Source organism: Pipistrellus kuhlii, unplaced genomic scaffold (assembly GCF_014108245.1).
Source record: "Pipistrellus kuhlii isolate mPipKuh1 unplaced genomic scaffold, mPipKuh1.p scaffold_m20_p_9, whole genome shotgun sequence".
In the NCBI taxonomy this organism is placed as follows: Eukaryota; Metazoa; Chordata; class Mammalia; order Chiroptera; family Vespertilionidae; genus Pipistrellus; species Pipistrellus kuhlii.
The window spans coordinates 59,036,303-59,056,501 of record NW_023425595.1 but is presented as its reverse complement, the minus strand read 5'-3'; the positions used below and the strand labels follow the sequence as shown (position 1 = coordinate 59,056,501).

At 40.0% G+C, this 20,199-nt stretch overlaps 1 protein-coding gene across 3 annotated transcripts in view; it reads right to left on the bottom strand.

Moving 5' to 3' along the window:
* Positions 1-2,682: 2,682 nt before the first annotated feature.
* Positions 2,683-20,199, bottom strand: part of ACAT1 (acetyl-CoA acetyltransferase 1) — a 28,947-nt gene continuing 11,430 nt past the window's right edge. The window contains exons 2-12 of one of the 3 annotated variants that reach the window (XM_036427208.2): positions 18,504-18,551; positions 16,670-16,787; positions 16,301-16,396; positions 15,977-16,077; positions 9,188-9,331; positions 8,509-8,659; positions 7,621-7,716; positions 7,018-7,131; positions 5,977-6,041; positions 3,384-3,541; positions 2,683-2,975 (exon numbers count right to left, since the gene is read on the bottom strand). In XM_036427208.2, the coding sequence (XP_036283101.1) occupies positions 2,855-2,975; positions 3,384-3,541; positions 5,977-6,041; positions 7,018-7,131; positions 7,621-7,716; positions 8,509-8,659; positions 9,188-9,331; positions 15,977-16,077; positions 16,301-16,396; positions 16,670-16,787; positions 18,504-18,551 (1,212 nt within the window). In that variant the 3' untranslated portion in view covers positions 2,683-2,854. Of the gene's footprint in view, positions 3,001-3,383; positions 3,542-5,976; positions 6,042-7,017; positions 7,132-7,620; positions 7,717-8,508; positions 8,660-9,187; positions 9,332-15,976; positions 16,078-16,222; positions 16,245-16,300; positions 16,397-16,669; positions 16,788-18,503; positions 18,552-20,199 lie in introns of those variants that run through there. The other 2 variants (XM_036427209.2, XM_036427210.2) reach the window with 2 other exon arrangements.

The window sequence follows — 20,199 nt, the reverse complement described above, 5'->3', positions numbered from 1 at the left end:
TTCTAATGAGATTGGTTTTAAGCTTATGCTAGTTTTTCAAATGAATTCGAAAAGCTCATTTCCATCTTCTTCTAGTTTATCTTAATTTTGGAATGAAAAACAGTATCTGCTTTAATATCAGTGCAATATTTAAGTAAAACAATATATGTAAAGCATTTAGGTCAAAGTCTGGAACATAAGCACTCTAATATCTAGCTGTTATTCTAGCTCAAGCCGTTTCTTATTTCTATTTTCTGCAACAGTTTATTTAGGATGAGAAATAACTGTTCCTTGGAACTAAAACACCAAGAAGTCATCCAGGCCTGGAGGCTTTTGCAGAAGAAACTCAGTTTTTTACCTCTAATTTCCTCCTAGCTGATTAGTCAGGCTTTTAGCCTTTTCTGAATTAAAGATTTTTTCCCTCTAATGTTTACTTTTATTCTCTTTAAATTAGATGTGATTAATTTTTTTCTGACCAAAATCACCTCTTATATTTGACAATTGCATACTTTCTTTTTTGTTGTTGTTTTTTGGGATTTTTGTTGTTGTTAATCCTCACCTGAGGATATTTTTCCCATTGATTTTTGGAGAGAGTGGAAGGGCAGGGAGGAGGATGGAGGGAGAGGGAGAGAGATGCATCAGTTGGTTGCCTCCCACATATGCCCCAATCTGGGCAGGGATCAGACCTATAACCCTTGACTGGGAATCAAACCATAATGCTCTAACCACTGAGTGACACCTGACAGGGCATGTTTTTCTTCTTTTTCTTCCTTTAAAAAAAAAAAGGATTTTATTGATTCAAAGAGAAAAGAAGTGGGGGGGAGGGAACATAGATGTGAGAGAGCAACATCAGTTGGCTGCCTCCTACACACCCTTAATAGGAATCGAGCCCACATATGCCTGACCAGGAATCGAACTGACCACCTTTTTAGGTGCACTGGACTACACCTAAGCAACTGAGCTACACAACCAAGGTAATGACTATATACTTTTCTGATTGGTTAATTTCTGTTTCCTATTTTTTCAGAGTTCTTTTTTCACATTTAACTTTTTCTTTTTTCTTTTAAGACAGTGGTTCTCAATTTTTTTAATGCCTAAAATCTTCAATGCAGTTCCTCATGTTGTGACCCCCCCCCCAACCATAAAATTATTTTCGTTGCTACTTCATAACTGTAATTTTGCTACTGTTAATGAATCGTAATGTAAATGCCTGTGTTTTCCCATGGTCTTAGGCTCTACAGCAGCAGTTCTCAACCTGTGGGTCACCTAAGACCAGAGGAACTGTGGCTCATGGGAGCTAAGAATTTTCAGTAACCACGAGAGGCTCACCCTGATGACAGCAACTGGCGTCCCTCCTTGGTCAGTGACCCCCTCATCTGCTCCATCATCCTACCAGGGCCAGTGCCTGCCATGTTCTGCACGAACCCCCGGTGGTGGTTCTGCCATTTGGTCTTTTTGCATATTAGGGTTTTCATGTATTTTCCTAGCTCCAATTACAGTTAGAGCAGATACTTATTGAGAGTACTGAGAAGCTAAGCATAGTGAGTTACATAGGCCCTCACCTACTTACCAGGTATTTGGAATTTATTTACCATCCCATGCTTCAATTTCCTTACCTATCTGGTATGATAATAGATAATACTGGGACCTACCCTCTTCAGTTTTTGTGAGGGTAGGTCCCATTATTATCTATTACCAAAGAAGTTAATACAAATAAAGCTTCTAGGACAGTACTTAGCACAAAGCCATAAAAGTTAGCAATTATTATACAGATCTTTTTTTGAAAGTACTTTGTCAATAAAACAATATTTCCTTTTTCCAAGATAATTCTTTTTCTTCAAAGGTAAGGATATACAGTGAATTATTTACCAAGAGCTATGTATATACATGACCTTTTCTGTCCCTCCCTCTCCCTATACTGTTGATCTCAGAGTTGGAGGTGTCCCTTCTCAGCTGCAGCTGAGGGTGTGTTTTTTCTGCCTACAGTGTGGGGGTTTTTTTTCCCCCCCAAATGAAATGCAACTTGAGATACTTGTGTTGCATTTAATCCTGCTTATTAACAAGCATTGTGCTCTGCCCAGTGTGGCTCAGTTTCTCAGAATGTCATCTTACACCAGAAGGTGGCAGGTTTGACGCTTGGTCAGGGCACATGCCCCAGTTGCAGTTTTGAGCATCAGTCAAGACTTGTACAGGAGGCAACCGGTTGATGTTTCTCTCACCTCAATGTGCCCTCCCCCCTCTTTAAAATAAGGAACAAGGATTGTGGCACATTGAAAGTGTCAATCTCCTTCCATAAATCAATTAAAGAGTTTCTACTTTCCCATTCTCTGTACTTCTGTAGTTATTAAGAGCTCAAACCTCAGTATTTTCTGTGTGACCCTACCCCAAATCCTGAATGCTGAGTTTATGAGAAATTATACATACTCTAGCCTGAGCACATGAGTTTTCCTTTTCTAACAGTATTGCACCCACTGTTTGTGGCTCCTTAACTAATCCTTTGAGCCCCTGCTAGTTTGCCCAATATAGCCACTTTCACATTAGAGTCTGCTAAATCTAAATTAGCTATGATGACACGCTTGAACATCCTCAAAAACAAATGATTCTCTAAAATAGAAGCTCCTACGTGTAAGCCACTGTTTGCATACTAGCATTTCAAATATAGCTTTATAACAAAAATAGGAAACTTCTGAAGAGTAACAAAAATTTAAAGCAGAAGAAAAAATTTATTCGTGATTTCAAAATGTTTGGGGATTTGATCTTTTCATCTTATTTAGAAAAAGTTAAAATAGAAAATAATAAAAAAGGAGTACAAGCTAATTCTTTGGAGTATAAGCTGATGCAAGGAAGTCAGCCACACAGGTGACAGGCCACTGTCTTACAGCTTCTGGATCAGTATGGCAGAAGCCCCGCCGCCTCCATTGCAGATACTGGCAAGACCATATTCTCCCTGCTTCAAGGCATGAACCAAATGAGTGACAAGCCTGGCTCCAGACATCCTAGGAGTAAGAAAGCATTTTGATTCTTTAATGAAGTAATAGAACGTATAAGTACCCAAAAATTCTTTTCTAAATTCTTTAAAAGTTCTATTACCATTAATCATAGCTGAATTTTGTTACTTTTCTTAAACTGGGGACACTTGTTTTAATAATGGTTATGGTTTTTCTAAAGGTCCAAGCATAGACTTTAATCTTAAACCTTCTAAATAAAATATTCATTTTCAAGAAACAAATGTTACAGATCTGTGTTCAGTGTTCAGTCTATCATAAATGGTGTTTGCCTTATGAAGGGTAAGAAAGAAATCTGTTTGACACAGAGTAATAGGAGTTATCGTCAAACACTCTTAGATAGAAACACCACGGCATCCATTAATCTACTTAGAGATTTTTCCTTGTGATTTGACCTACCCAATTGGATGTCCCAGAGAAACAGCTCCTCCGTTGATATTCACTTTCTGGGGGTCAATCTCCAGCATCTTAATGTTTGCTAGTACAACCAGACTGAAGGCTTCATTTACTTCCCACATTGCAATCTCATCTTTTTTCAGTCCTGCAGCTTTAAGAACCTAAAAATGTTTTACATATTATGTAAACTTGTTTATATATATATTTCAGAGAGGAAAGGAGAGGGAGAAAGAGACAGAAACATTAATGATGCCAGAGAATCCCTGATCGGCTGCCTCCTGCACACCCCACACTGGCGATTGAGCCTGCAACCCTGGCATGTGCCCCTGGCCAGAATGCAACCCAGGACCCCCCAGTCCGCAGGCCGATGTTCGTTCTACTGAGCCAAACCAGCCCGGGGCCAAAACTTTTCTTACATCGATCAGAACATCAAACCACAGAGGAAAGGTAGGGGAGGGTGGGGGTAAAGGGGAGAGATCAACCAAAGGACTTGTATGCATGCATATAAGCCTAAACAATTTGGGGGGGGGGGGGGTAAGGGCATGAGTGGAGAGGTTGGGGGATAATGGGGGAATAAGGACACATATGTAACACCTTAATAAAGAAATTTTAAAAAAAACTTGTTTTCTTGCTGAAACCAGTTTGGCTCAGTGGTAGAGCGTCAGTCTGCGGACTCAAAGGTCCCGGGTTCGATTCCGGTCAAGGGCATGTATCTTGGTTGCAGGCACATGCCCGGTAGGGGTTGTGCAAGAGGCAACTGGTCAATGTTTCTCTCTCATCAACATTTCTAGCTCTCTATCTCTATCCCTTCCTTTCTGTAAAAAATCAATAAAATATATTTTAAAAAATAAATAAAATAAATAAAAAACTTGTTTTCTTGAAATTCTGCAATTTTGGTTTTATTTTTCATATATTTCATTTTATTTTTCAATTATCTTTTCAGAGAACTGGCCCTTGGTTTCAATGATATTTTGTATCATTTTTCTAGACTATTTCATTTATTTCCACTCTGATATTAATATCTTTCTACTCACTTTGGGCTTTGTTTGTTGTACTTTTTCTATAATAGTTCCTTTAGTTATAATGTTAGATTGTTTGATTTTTTTGAAATCCTCACCCGAGGATATGCTTTTTATTGATTTCAGAGAGAAAGTGGGAGAAACGTCTGTACATGCCCCAACTGGGAATTGAATCTGCAACCTAGGTGTATGCCCTGAAAATCAAACCGACCACCTTTCAGTGTACCGGAAGATGCTCTAAACCAGTAGTTCTCAACCTTTCTAATGCCGCAACCCTTTAATACAGTTCATGTTGTGGTGACCCCCAACCGTAAAATTATTGTTGTTGCTACTTCATAACTAATTTTGCTACTGTTATGAATTGTAATGTAAATATCTGTGTTTTCTTAGGGGACCATGCTAATGGTTCTCAACCTTGGGTTGCGACCCACAGGTTGAAAATCGTAGCTGTAGAATTACTGTGAATTATTTATTTAAATTATGTTACCTGTTTAAAGTCTTTTTAAATTAAATATCTCTTGTTTTGGTAGTTCCTCATAGGCAGGGAAGTGTTGTGACTGTAACGATTATCTTCTTTTTTCTTTTTTTTTTAATATATTTTATTGATTTTTTACAGAGAGGAAGAGAGAGGGATAGAGAATTAGAAACATCGATGAGAGAATCATTGACCAGCTGCCTCCTGCACACCCCCCAATGGGGATGTGCCCGCAACCAATGTAGATGCCCTTGACCGGAATCAAACCTGGGACCTTTCAGTCTACAGACCGACGCTCTATCCACTGAGCCAAACCGGTTTCGGCTGTAATTATTATCTTTATAAAATATTGCTAGTCCCTTTTTCTTTAGATGTTTTTATGTTGTGAGCAACGGTAAAATTAACAAGAAACTATTCTCTCTTCCTCCATTGAGCTTAGGTCAGTGGTTGACAAAGTCATTAGTCAGTAGCGCCAAATATCAACAGTACAACAACTGAAATTTCTTTTGAGAGCCAAATTTTTTAAACTTAAACTTCTTCTAATGCCACTTCCTCAAAATAGACTTGCCCAGGCCATGGTATTTTGTGGAAGAGCCACACTCAAGGAGCCAAAGAGCTGCAGTTTGCCAACCACTGATTTAGGTAACTTTCTAAGCTGTGGAATTCAAGCAGCTTCCTCTATTCCAGCAGCAGACAAAACATGGCACCCAGGTGTGAAACACTTCTCTAACTCTCAGCATCTAGCCTGCCTCAGGCACTCTTGCCTTTTTTTTTTTTTTTTTTTTTTTTTTTTTTTTTTATTCTCTTGGATATACTGGTATACATAAGACTGGAATTCTTGGGTCATTTGGTAGCTCGTGGGGTTTTAAATCTTTATTCTTGAGAGTGTTACAGATGGCCTTTTTGCCTCCCTTCACCGACATCCCTCCCCACCCCAGCTCTTCACTACCCTGTGTTCTGTGTCCATGGGTAATGCATGTGTGCATGTATGTTCGTTGGTACTCTCTTCACACCCCAGCTCCCTCCTTCCCTCTGAATGACTGGTTCTGTTTTATTCATCAGTTTATTTTGTTCAATTTGGCAGAAGGGAGTATGTCCTTACCTTAGGTACAGCATATGCAGGTGCAATTGGAAAATCAATAGGTTCTACAGCAGCGTCAGCAAATGCTTTATAAAAAAAATTAAAAGCTTTTAAAATCTTTTTTATACGCACCCAAAGGTCTAACAACTGTTATATATAGGGTGTCCCCCAAAAAATGTATACACATACTTAGAATAATTATAAAGGTAGTGCTTATTAAAATACATCTCATTTTCAAAATTGATCTATGAGTTTTTAAAGTGTGTATACATTTTTTGGGACACCCTGTATAATATGCAAAAATGCAAATTTCCTATCCCCTGAAATAAATGTAAATGTATTTGTTCCATTCTACACTTTATAAACCACTGAATTTCACAAGTGGGAGAGGGGGGTTAGGGGAAATTTGCCTCCAGGGACATTGGTGTTAACTAGAGATATTTTTAGTTGTCCTAACGGGTACAATGCCACTTATTATAGTAACTAGTAGTAGAGGCCAAAAAACAAAGCATTTATTGTAAAATACCAATAGTGCTAAGGTTAAGAAACTATGATTTAAATAAACAAAGAATAAATTTAGTCACAAGGTTTTTATGAAGTAACAAAATTTCTGTTTAACTCCTTATGAAGAAGGCAAGGCAGATTTTACAGCTGAAGACAGGCTTAAGGAAACTTAGGGTATGCCCAGCCCAGAAATAATAATAAATGGAAGAACATCTAGACTTCTTATTTCTAGACTCTTCATCCCATGTTCTTTTTATGAATATGGGATTTTATCTGGCTACCATTCCCTATCGTGCCCGGGTAGAATTAAACATGCACCCCCTCATTTTCCATGATAGGAAAAGATTGTTATAGCTTACTATCATATAAAGAAAAGTATAATAAAAATATTAAGGTAGCTTCTATCCTTTTTAAAATATGTACTAGTTATATTCTGTCCCAAAGCACAACCTATGTAGCTACAAATAGCTTCAATATTATGTATTACTCACAAGGAAACTCAGTTTCAGGAATGGCCTGCAGAGGTTTAGGAATAAACAAGTTCAGAACATTCTCTACCTGCTATTCTTGCCAGTGGTTTGACATTGAGTCTCTTGGCTGCATCTGCAGTCATCAGAACCACCGCGGCTGCTCCGTCATTCAGCGTGCTGGCGTTGGCAGCGGTGACTGTGCCTGAGGGCATCAACGTGCATGAATTCAAAACATCCTCCACACTGAGTTCCCTTGGTTCAATTAAACAATTCCTACCTAGTGCTGCCTATGTTGCTAGATGCACGGAAAGTTGCAAATACAGAGGGATAGCTCCTGCCCTTTGGAAACCTATATATAACTATGACAATTATAATGTAAGAATGCTGTTTTATGTTAATTTTTATAACATTTTATTCAGAGCTAGCTCTGAAACTCATGCATGACGGCACTGGGCAAATGCTGGTTTACTAATCCCCTTCCTAGGATTTATCAAAGGCATTAACTGTTATGCAATTTTAAATATACTTTGGATAAATACTAGTTTTCTTAATTTCACTTGAGCCTGATGTATTGAAAATGTTAAATAGTTCTTAGATGTTTTCTATAATTATTTTTAAAAATCCTTAGGCAATTCCAAGACTAGATATAAATACTCCAATTTTTTCTTATGCTTCATTTCTTAATACTAACCGTTTTCTTTCTGGAAAACTGTCTTCAGCTTTGGAACTTTGCTAAAATCAACACGTTTATATTCTTCATCTTCTTTTACCACTACATCTGGTTTACCTAAAACAAACATATTTTAAGTTATCACCAATCAAGACAACAATTAGGTGCCTCGTAGTCTGTGCCTCCCTTTGTTTGTATGCCATCATACCTTCAGCAGTCCCAGTAAATCCTATTGTACAGTCTACCATCTGTAGCCTGTTAGTGTCTTCATCTTCTATTAGACACATCCTGTTCTCCTATCTCCCCATCTCCCTCGGTAATCAAAGATCCCATTCTCCTGACCCACAGGTAGATGTCTGCCCTAGGCTGGATAAACCCTAATAGTCTATCGTGCTGGAATGGAAATGCAACCTAAACCAGGTAAATGAACCTTTGCTGTGGGTTTATTCTGGAGCTGGTCAGGAACTCTCTCTGAGCTATGAATAAAGGCAGAAATTTACGAAGGCTGAGCAAATTTTAATGAAATCTATATTAAATTGGGTTGAACTATCTGAAATGGCAACAGTTCCCTTAACTAAGCAGAAAAGTCGGTGTCCTCAGTTGAAATGAAAAAGATTAAAATGTACTCAATTTAGTTCTAGCCACTTTGGCTCAGTAATAGACGTCAGCCCACGGACTGAAGGATGGCGGATCCATTCTGGTTAAGGGCACATACCTTGGTTGAAGGCAACCAATCAATGTGTGTGTCTCATATCAATGTTTCTCCCTCTCCTTTACAATCTCTAAAAATCAATGGAAAAAATATCCCCAGGTGAAAATTAACCAAAGTACTAAAACTTAAATGTAAAAATTTTGCAACATGAAAAGTCTACTAAAAATTAAAATATATTTGGAACATTATCGCTCTACCTTTTGCTGTAATTGTGACAGGAATAACTTCATTTCCAAATTTCCCAGCTTCCCATGCTGCTTTGCTTCTGGTGTAGGAGTTAATAGCATAAGTATCCTGTTCATCTCGTGAAATATTCATCTTTTTTGCAGTATTCTCAGCACAGTTACCCTGAAAAAAGTTGAAATTTTTTTTAAAAAATAATTTTGCAAACCTTATAAAATATACATTATCTTTGCACAACATAAAAAAGCAGTTTTTTAAAATATACTGTTCTGTATTAGGTAACTTTTCACTCATGTCTCATCTTCAACTACTTGAATTAGCTCAGCTATTTTGAAGGCAAATAATTAGTTATAGAATCCATTATTAGAAATCAGAAAATGCTCTACTCCAGTGTGCAGCAATTTACTCAGTAGTTGAGCCAAGCTGATGTAATGAGCACAGAAAAATATTTTCTTCAAATGAATGGCTAAAATAGACATTTATAGAGCCCATCCTTCAACTTCTAAAATACGTATAATTTAAGCCCAGCTGTCATAGCTCAGTGGTTGAGTGTCGACCCATGAAACAGGAGGTCATGGTTTAATTCCCAGTAGGGGGCATGCAGGAGGCAGCCAATCAATGATTCTCATCACTTATGTTTCTATCCCTTCCTCTGAAATCAAAATATATATATATTTTAAAAGCAATAATTACCATATGAATTTTGTTGTAGACATCAGTTAGCCCATCTTTTACAATCAAATCTTCAAGCTTCACCCCACCGTATGGAGTCGCTCCTCTGCTCATCACGTAGGGAACATTGGACATGCTCTCCATCCCACCTGCGACCATGACGTCCTGACCAGCAGAACACACACACAAACACTGTCAACATGCGTAAGTGCAAACCCACTGCACCCTTTACACAACTACAGTAAACAGGTAATTTACATGGACTTTATTGAATACAAGAAGTACCCTCTTAACCCTGATGAAAGGAAATGGTCTACAATGTGTAATGATAATCAAGGTTGGAGTCGGGATCTGATGGCAACAAGATAGGTGGGAGTTACACTCATCTTCCAGAACTAAACTGCAATTGCAACTAAAATATAGAGCAGTCTGCCAGAATAGCCAACTAAAGACTAGTTAATAGAAGTCGTATAACCAAGGATTTACGGAAGCCGCACTGATTCTGGGAGGAAGGATGGAGACACAATTCTCACGGGAGGGCAGCTGAGAATCCTCAGGGATAGAGAGCCCATGCCATGCTCCACCACCCAGAATCAGGAGTCAAGAAGCAGAGCCCACATAACATCTGGCTGTGAAAGTCAACAGATCAGTCAACAGAGAGAAACAGGAGTCAAAATCTTTTTCTCAGCCACACCTCCTGGGCTCCAGTGGAGGAAGGGCAGCTCGGAGTGAACTACACATGTTTGGAGAAAAAGTGGTGTGGCTTCAAGGACAGAGCTAAAGGGACAATGATCAGGATCCCTGTATTGAGTCCCTCGCCCATAAACACCTTCTTTCTTGGGTAAAGCACTCCCCTCCTCACAGTATCAATGCAATAGCCCCATCCTCTCAGTCCCCAGTGGTCCTGCCCTGCCGTGCTCACGCTCTGCAGGGAAGTCACCTGCCTGTGAATGTGATACAGACTGAATTGTGTGGCTCTGGGGCAGGGGCCAGTTTGCCCTCACAAGCCTAACTGGTACAGAGCGCACTCTTCACACAGCTAAATCTAAACTCCGCTGGCCTCACCCTGAGACCCGCACAAGGGAGAGCTCCTAGTTTAGTGCTCAAGGAGATGGTGCCCCTGGGTCCCACAGAACTCCTACTACATGGGGCCACCTACTGAGACAGAGACAGCAGAAAACGCCCGAAAAGAGCAGGATAAGTCTTCATAAAAAGAAGTACACGGAGTACATGAAATGGAAGCAAGCAATCTGCCAGATCTAGAGTTTAAAAAGAATCACTATAAGGATGCTAAGAGAACTTAGAACTTCCACAGAATAAAAAATGACAAAAACGAATTTAAAAAGACCATCAGAAATGAATACAATATCTGAAATGATAAAGTTGCTACAAAGAAAATGATAGGCCAATAAACCTGATGAACACAGTTGCAAAAATCCTTGACAAAATATCAGCAAACTGAATCCAGCAATACATTAAAAAGATCATACACCGCCGAGACCGGTTTGGCTCAGTAGATAGAGCGTCGGCCTTCGGACTGAAAGGTCCCAGGTTCGATTCCAGTCAAGGGCATGTACCTTGGTTGTGGGCACATCCCCAGTAGGGGGTGTGCAAGAGGCAGCTGATGGATGATCCTCTCTCATCGATGTTTCTAACTCTATCCCTCTCATCCTCTCTATAAAAAATCAATAAATAATGTATATTAAAAAAAAAAAAAGATCATACACCATAACCAAGTGGGATTTATTCCAGGGATGCAGGTTGGTACAATGGCTTCAAGGACAATTAATGTGACACACCACAGAAATAAAAGGATAAAAATCATATGAACATTTCAATAGCTGCAGACAAAAATAATATAATCCAACACCCATTTATGATAATTAACACTCCCAGCAAAATGGGAATAAAAGGAACATAGCTCAACATAATAAAAGCCATTTATGACACTCACTGCCAACATCACACTGAATGGGCAAAACCTAAAATTTTTTACCTTAAGATTAAGAACAAGACAGAACCTGATCAGCATGGTTCAGTGGTTGAGCATCAACCTATGAACCAGGTCTCCATCCCTTCCTCTCTTAAACCAACAAAAATAGCCATAACTAGTTTGGCTCAGTGGAAGGGGTGTCAACCTGCAGACTGAAGGGTCCCAGGTTCAATTCTGGTCAAGGGCATGTGCCTTGGTTGTGGGCATATCCCTGGTGGGGGGTGTGCAGGAGGCAGCTGATCGATGATTCTCTCTCATCAATGTTTCTAACTTTCTATCCCTCTCTCTTCCTCTCTGTAAAAAAATCAAAAATATATATATTTTTATAAAAATATACTTTTTTTAAAAGAACAAGACAAACATTCTAGTTTCACCATTCTTACTCAACACTAGGAGCCCAATGCACAAACTTGTGCAACTGGAAAGGAATTGTGGGCCACAAGGCTGCGGGGCATAGGAGTGGGTGTTGGCTCATCCTCCTCGCCCCTGCCTGGCCCCTCCCACTGCGGCCCCTAGTTCCTTGCCTGCCCTCAACCCTGCTCCCATGCACTGACTGCATTGGCCCCACTCGCACCCACTGAGAGTGCAGAGTGATTGGGGCTGGTGCTGTCATGGGTGTGAGTGGTGGCTGCTGCCCCAATCGCCCCTCAGGAGCAGGGAGAGGTGGAGAAGACCTCAGTGGCAACTGGGGCCAGCAGCTGCCGCTCACAACCACTGAAGATGCCAAGCAATTGGCACTGAGTGCTGGCAGGGGTGCAAGCGCTGGTAGCAGGTGTGAGCATGGCAGCAGGTGTGAGCGCTATGTGGGACCATGCAGGAACAAAGAATTTTCAGCAACCATAGGCTCACCTCAATGACAGCAACTGGCGCCGCACCTTGGTCTGACACCCACTGCCCACCTGTTCTAACAACCCGCCACAACCAACACCTGCCATGTTCTGTGTTCTGCTGCCAATGCCCACCATGGTCTGTGCACGTCCCTCGTGGTCAGTGCATGTCAATGCAACCAGTTCAGCTGTTCCACCATTCATTCTATTTGCATCTTAGGGTTTTATATATAGAGAGAGAGTACTGGAAGTTCTACTCAGCGATTAGACAAGACGAAGAAATATCAAGCATCCAAATTGGAAAGGAAGAAGAAAAAACCATCATTATTTGCAGATGACATGATAGTGTGGATAGAGAATCCTAAAGATTATATAAAAAAAACTACTAGAACTGATAAATCAGTAAAGTAGCAGGATACAAAATAAATGTCTAGGAATCAGAGGCACTTTTATACACCCATAATGAACTATCAGAAAGGGAAACTTACTCACACATCTAGAGGAATTGATGAACAACATAGACTGATGAATAAAAACAGACGCAGAGAAAGAGAAGCAGGGAACAGACTTTCAAACCTCAGAGGGAAGGTAGGGGAGGGTGGGGGTAAAGGGGAAGAGATCAACCAAAGGACTTGTGTGCATGCATATGGGCCTGGCCAGTGGCCATGGACAACAGGGGGTAGGGAGTGGGGGAGTGTGAGGGCATATGTAGGGAGGGGTTTGGGATGAGATTGGGGGGATGAGGACAATTATGTGATACCATAATCAATTTTTAAAAAAGGGGGAAACTTAGAAAAACAATCCCATTTATAATTGCATAAAAAATAACAAAGTAACAAAAGCAAAAGAATAAAAACGAAAAAATTTAAGTAAAATATCTAGGAATGAAGTTATTCAAGGAGGTAAAAGATCTGAACTTGGAAAATGATAAGACACTGAAGGAAGAAATTGGAAGAAGATACAAGTAAATGGAAACATTATACCATGTTTATGGATAGGAAAAATTAACATCATTAAAATGTCCATACTAATTTCTGGTGGTTTCAACCTCCCCACAACAACATGCCTCTCACAATGGATCGCCTGCATCCCTCCCCAGAAGACAGAGGAAACACAAGAGCACATGCCCAGTCAGAGCCCCAATTCCTACTTCATAGGAGTGAAATGCCCAGAATGCTATACAATCACCATCATTAGCCACGCACAAACAGACCTCTGTGAGCCTCCCGGAGGAAAAGCAAGGCTTGTAGCGGATGTTCCTTCCGAAGGAAGCAGCTCGAAAAGCGCCTCAAATCAAAATGAACACATTTGGCCTGGCCGCCGTGGCTCAGCGGTTGAGCATCAACCTATGAACCAGGTTATAGGTTTGATTTCCATTCAAGGCACATGCCCAGGTTGCAGGCTCAGTCCCCAGTGTGAGGCATGCAGGAGGTAGCCAATCAAAGATTCTCTCTCATAATTTATGTTCCTATCTTTCCCTCTCCCTTCCTCTCTGAAATCAATAAAAATATTTTTTAAGAAAAAACTTTTGGACAACAGCAAAACAAACAAAAATTTCCATACTCCCCAAAACAGTCTATTGATTTAATGCAAGTCCTATAAAAATACCAATGGCATATTTCACACAAATAAAATAATCCAAAAATGTATAGGGACCCAGAAAAGACCCAAACAGCCACAGCAATCTTAGGAAAGAACAAAGTGGGAGGCATCATGCTACCTGACATTAAACTATACCACAAGGCCAAAGTAATCAAAACAGCATAGTACTAACATAAAAACAGGCCAAAAACTGAATGGAACAGAATAGAGACCCTAGAAATAAACTCATGCCTAACTGGTCTTTTATTATTGAAAAATGAGCCCAGGGCATTCAATGGGGTAAGAACAGTCCATTCAATAAGTGGTATTGGGAAAATTGGACAGATAGATTAAAAAAAAAAAAAAATGAAAGTAGACCACCTTCTTATACTATACACAAAAATAAACTCAAAATGGGTAAAAAGATTTACATGAAGGATTCAAAACCATAAAACTCCTAGAAGAAAACATAAGCAGTAGAACCTCAGACATATCTCATAGCAATGTTTTTATGATACATCTCCTCAGACATGAGTTAACACTCTACATGTAGTAATTCTGATGATAGAATGGCTATCATCAATAAATCCACAATGACCATAGTTGGCAAACCTTCATTCACTGTTGGTGGGAATGCAGATTTGACAGCCACTGAGGATCCTCCATACCGTGGAAACATGGAGGACCCTCAAAAAAAAATTAAAAATGGAACTACTTTATGACCCAGTGATTCCACTTCTGGGAACATATCTGAAGAAACCCAAAACACTAATTTGAAAGCATATATGCACCACCACCACCACCTCCCGCCATGTTCATTGCAGCACTATTTTACAATAGTCAAGATATGGAAGAAACCCAAGTGCACATCAATAAACAAGTGGAGAAAAGGCTGTGGTATGTATGTACAATGGAATATTACTTGGCCATAAAAAGAAAAGAAACCTTACCATTTGTGACAGCATGGGGGGACCTAGAGAGTATTATGCTAAGTAAAATAAGTCAGTCAAAGTCAAAAAACCATATGATCTCACTTTATGTAGAATCTAAAGGACAATATGAAACAAAAGAGAAATAGATTCATAGATACAGAAAACAGACTGATGGTTACCAGAGGGGAGGGGGCTTGGGTGACTGGGTAAAAAGGGTGAAGCGACTGAGAAGTACAGATTGGAAGTTACAAAATACTCATGTGAAGTACAGCACAGGAAATATAGTCACTAATACTGTAATAACTGTGGTGCCAGGTGGGTACTGGAAATACCTGGGAAACACTTTGTGAAATATGTGACTATCTAACCACTATGCTGTACACCTAAAAATAATGCAAAGTCATAATCAATGTAAACTGTAATTGAAAAAATAATTTTTTAAAAAAGGAGTCAGATATTGTTATGAATGCCAGAGCCCTGGCCAGTGTGCTCAGTTGGTTGGGTGTTATTCCGTACACCAGGAAGTTGCTGTTCAGTTCCCACTTAGAGTACATGCCCAGGATTGCGGGCTCTATCCGGTGTGGGGGGCATGCAGGAGGCAGCTGATCCATGTTTATCTCTCACATCAATGTTTCTCTCTCCCCTCACCCTCTTTCTCTCACTTCCTTGCTAAAAATCAATTAAAAATCTTTTTTTAAAACTGCCAGGAGTCTTTCATATAAGACCATCTTCTGAAATTCCTACCCTTCCCACCCTTCATTTTAAACTGCTAAAATTTAATGTCTTCTGAAAGACTAGAAATAATCTGTTTGCAGAACTAATCCTATCATTCCTCAATTGAGATGCTCCTCATCAACAGGATCTGCTTGATAATCTGACACGCAGCCCTTCCTCTCACCAGGTGTCCTCCACACACCCCTGAGTGTTTTGGCTAGGATGTATGTCTGAGCCTCCTACTCCTTGGAGGGACTCCAGATGGCACATTACCAAGGCCGTGTGCAATCTGCCTCTCCCTCTCCGGGCTCAGGCCCAGACCTGCCCTTCAGGTCACACAGAACTGACTGAAAGGTCTTCAAAGACACCAGGACCATTCAAACACCTCTGCACTCTGAACCGTGCACAAGCATATGAAAACACATACATTTCCTTTAAAACTAATCACAATGGCCACTTCATGCTTTGCTTGACCACGTATTTCCAGCCTTTCTTAGAACAGTTTCCCTTCCTTGTTTCGTGTTTTCCATTCATTGTGTATAGCTTTTATTAGTACTATTACAATGTATTGTAGCTATAAAAAATCAATAAAATATATTTTTTAAAAAAAAGGGATTAGCACATTAGACATTCCTGAGTGTCTGAAAAAACACAGCAGCTATACTTAGGAGCACTTCTAAAGCATGAATGTGCTTAGATTTTTGGTGTCTTTTAGCGCTGTGTATTATTTTAACTATAACATAGGAAAGAAGGTCCTTCTTACCTGATGTCCACACATAAGATTCTGAGAGGCCATCATGATGGCTTTCATTCCTGAGGCACAAACTTTGTTGATAGTGGTGCACGGAGTAGAAATAGGCAAGCCTAAAACCAAAACAGACAAGTCATAATTTTGAAAAACAAAGATACTCTTCAAACACAAACTGTAGAGCTAAAATTAATAGAGTATACAACATGACTTCGGCCAATACAAGTCTGTACTTGTATTAAATTATATTATGCATTTAACTTTTCATTTAAGCTGAAATGACCTCCATTTACTGTGTCAAACATTTGAAGTATGAAAGCCAAAATGTATCCTTCGTACCTGCACCCAGCACTGCTTGCCGCGTGGGGGCCTGTCCTTCCCCTCCTTGAATAACGTTCCCCATGTACGCTTCTTTCACTTCTTCTTTTGGTATTCCTTTTTCACAAAACAAAAATGCATTTCCATATTTTAGTCAATGGAATAACTAATGGTTATTTAGTAAGGTACCTGACATTGTACAGCAGAAATGGTTTCTTTTTCTTGTCAGTTTTTGAGTTTCATTCCTAACCTTATAGTACAAAAACCTCTTTACGAGGGAATTCAGAAATGCAGGCATTGAGTCATTTCTAAGTGTCACATATGTCCAAAATAAATATGTGTTCCAGTCAATCACTGTCCTTTCACACAAAGAGCAAAGCAACCACTGACCTGCCTTTTCAATGGCTCCCTGAATGGCAATGGAGCCCAGCTTAGTGGCTGGCAGGGAGGAAAGGCTGCTCAGAAAAGATCCAATGGGTGTCCTTATAGCACTTGCTATGACCACTTCCTGGTGAGACAGGAGATGATGATAATTAGCATATTTAAATATCTTACCCAAATCATCCTTTATTAAATAAACATAATTCCCAGACATTATTATCCCAGAAACAGAGTTTTCTCAGTTAATCATCAAAGATTAAAATGATATCAAAACTTTAAATAATATGTTTTTATTGATTTTTCGAGAGAAGGAATCACCGATGAGAGGAACATCATTGATTGGCTGCCTCCTGCACACCCCAAACTGGGGATCGAACCCACAACCCTGGCACGTGCCCTGACCCGGAAATGAATCGAATCAGCGACCTCTTAATTCCTGCTGAGCTACACGGGCTGGGCAATAATCTCCATATTCGAACAGAAGTAAAACTAGTCCGTTTAATGCTGGTACTTAATGATTTAAGATAAAATCGAAAATTTAAAACAAACCTACTTTAAAATAGGCATTGATCCTTCTCGGTTCTCCACAGGAGGTTTAAAACCAGAAGCTTAAGTTACAAATCTACTCCTTAGTCAAACGTTAAGAAATGATAACATTGCCATAACTGGTTTGGCTCAGTGGATAGAGCGTCGGCCTGTGGACTGAAGGGTCCCAGGTTCGATTCCGGTCAAGGGCATGTACCTTGGTTCCAGGCACATCCTCGATAGGGGGTGTGCAGGAGGCAGCTGATCGATGTTTCTCTCTCATCGATGTTTCTAACTCTCCCTCTCCCTTCCTCCCTGTAAAATTAAATTTAAAAAAAAGAAAGAAATGATAACATTATCCTTGTTAATTGTATGATAACCCTAACCAAAGGGCTTCCTTGCTAACGGGAACTCCGGGCTAGGAACCAATAATACCTGTATTGCTAGACAAGACAGGGCCCACCACAACTGAGGCAAAGCCAGAGCCACAGTTTCTCAAATGATGACTAACATAATATTTATATGAAATTTTAGAAAAAGTAGACAAGAGCCCTTTAATAATTATAAAACACTACTGTAGCCGAAACCAGTTTGGCTCAGTGGATAGAGCGTCAGCCTGAGGACTGAAAGGTCCCAGGTTCGATTCCGGTCAAGGGCATGTATAATACCTTGGTTGTGGGCACATCCCCTGTGGGGGGTGTGCAGGAGGCAGCTGATCGATGATTCTCTCTCATCGATGTTTCTAACTATCCCTCTCTCTTCCTCTCTGTAAAAAATCAATAAAATATATATTAAAAAAAAAACACACACTACTGTAACAATTCTATCCTTACACTTGCCTTCCACATTCCCATTTCAAGTTAATAAGAATTGTTCCCCAGATTTTGGTAGAAGGCTATTCATTTTAGGGACCCTCATGAAACAGAGAGGAAAAGCACTTGGTGATCAGGTGATGCTCCTTCCTGTCTAACACCCAGCCTGGGTCAGCCCCTTCTTCTACTGACTTCCAAGTGGCCTCTGCGTGTGTCACATACAACACATGAGGGTCCCCGAGAGTAAGGGAAGAACACTGCCTGGCTTTTGAAAGAAGGTGGTTTTACAGTAGACAAAAAGGAAGCAGCAGAAATTATTCAGGGCACTAGATTAGACATTTTTATGGTAAGTTGGAAGTTAGTATTTCAGTAATTAGCTATTTCTAACCATTGCATCATCCCACGCTGACCCTCCCATATACACAAATCATAAAAACATGCATTTTTATTAACTACATTTCTTTTAAATTCTTTCATCTTAAAGCACAATTTAAATTTATACTTACATTCAATGTAGGTTTTGATGCGTAACTTCGCTCCACATATCTTATTTCCTGTAACATAAATATTTACAATGTTATGATATAAAAATATTAATGTATATCATTTTATACTTATTAGTGATGAGGATATGGTGATTTCTCTGCTTTATACTTTTAGTTCCAAATTTTCTAGTTAACATATCAGTGTTACATGGAGAAAAAATTACTACTTGGTAATATACTCTTCTGATTAACTGTTCATTGGAAATGTATGTTACCTTAAAATTGCTGATATAGTATAAGTTAAATTTTTAAGTTTTAAATTAAGTAATTTTAAAACACTATAAGAAACTATCCTTCCCAACTAGTTTGACTCAGTGGATAGAGCAGTCAGCCTGCAGACTGAAGTGTCCCAGGTTCAATTCTGCTCAAAGGCACATGCATGGGTTGCAGGCTCGATCACCAGTGGGGGCGTGCAGGAGGCAGCTGAGCAAGGATTCTCTCTCATTGATGTTACTATCTCTCTCCCTCCTCTCCCTTCTTCTCTGAAATCAATAAGAATATATTTTTTAAATATGTTTTATTAATTTTTTACAGAGAGGAAGGGAGAGAGATAGAGAGAAACATTGATGAGAGAGAAACATCGACCAGCTGCCTCTTGCACACCCCCCACTGGGGATGTGCCCACAACCAAGGTACATGCCCTTGACTGGAATTGAACCTGGGACCCTTCAGTCCGCAGTCCAACGCTCTATCCACTGAGCCAAACCGGTTTCAGCAATAAGAATATTTTTTAAAAGAAAACATCCTCATCGCTTAAAAAGATATTTAAGTAAAACTTGCTATTTTTCCCTACCCACTAACAAATGTTTCTGTTTTATGTGAAGCAAACACACCTTACATAAACATGGTCTATATTACCAGATAATTTTTTTTTTAAGAAAGAAAAGAATAGCCGAAACCGGTTTGGCTCAATGGACAGAGCGTCGGCTTGGGGACTGAGAGGTCCCGGGTTCGATTCCGGTCAAGGGCATGTGCCTTGGTTGCAGGCACATCCCCAGTGGGGGGTGTGCAAGGGGCAGCTGATCGATGACTCTCTCTCATCGATGTTTCTAACTCTCTATCTCTCTCCCTTCCTCTCTGTACAAAATCAATAAATATATATATAAAAAAAAGAAAGAAAGAAAAGAATAACTGCTTGTCCCTACATCTCAGTTTTTCCCACACTGTTCTTAAGAGCAAATGCCAGTAAGAACAAATTCTAAAAATGCAGGTCACAGAGGAGGATCCAAGATGGCTGCACAGGTAAACACCTAACCGCAGCCGCACACAACCATTTCAATAAAATACAACTAACCAGAGCTACAGGAAGTCGACTGACTGGAAATTTTACAACAAGAAGGAAAGAGAAAACCAGGAAGAAAATCAGAGGAGCTGTAAAAGCCTAAGGTACGGAGACATGCTGCGCGCGGAGAGGACGGAGCCGGAGAGGAGGAGAAGGCTGAGTTCCTTGCTGGCGTTCCCTAGGAGGAAGGAAATAAAAGCCCCGGACTGGGCTGAACCCCAGAACCGACTGCTCTGAATCCCACTTCTAGGCCAGATCCTGGGGACCCAGGCTCAAACAGAGGGAGACGGAGCTGTAAGGCGGAACCCCAGGGGAGCGGCGAAAAGCAGAGACCCCGGAGTCGTGCACATTGCCTGCAGAGGACGGAATGTTGAC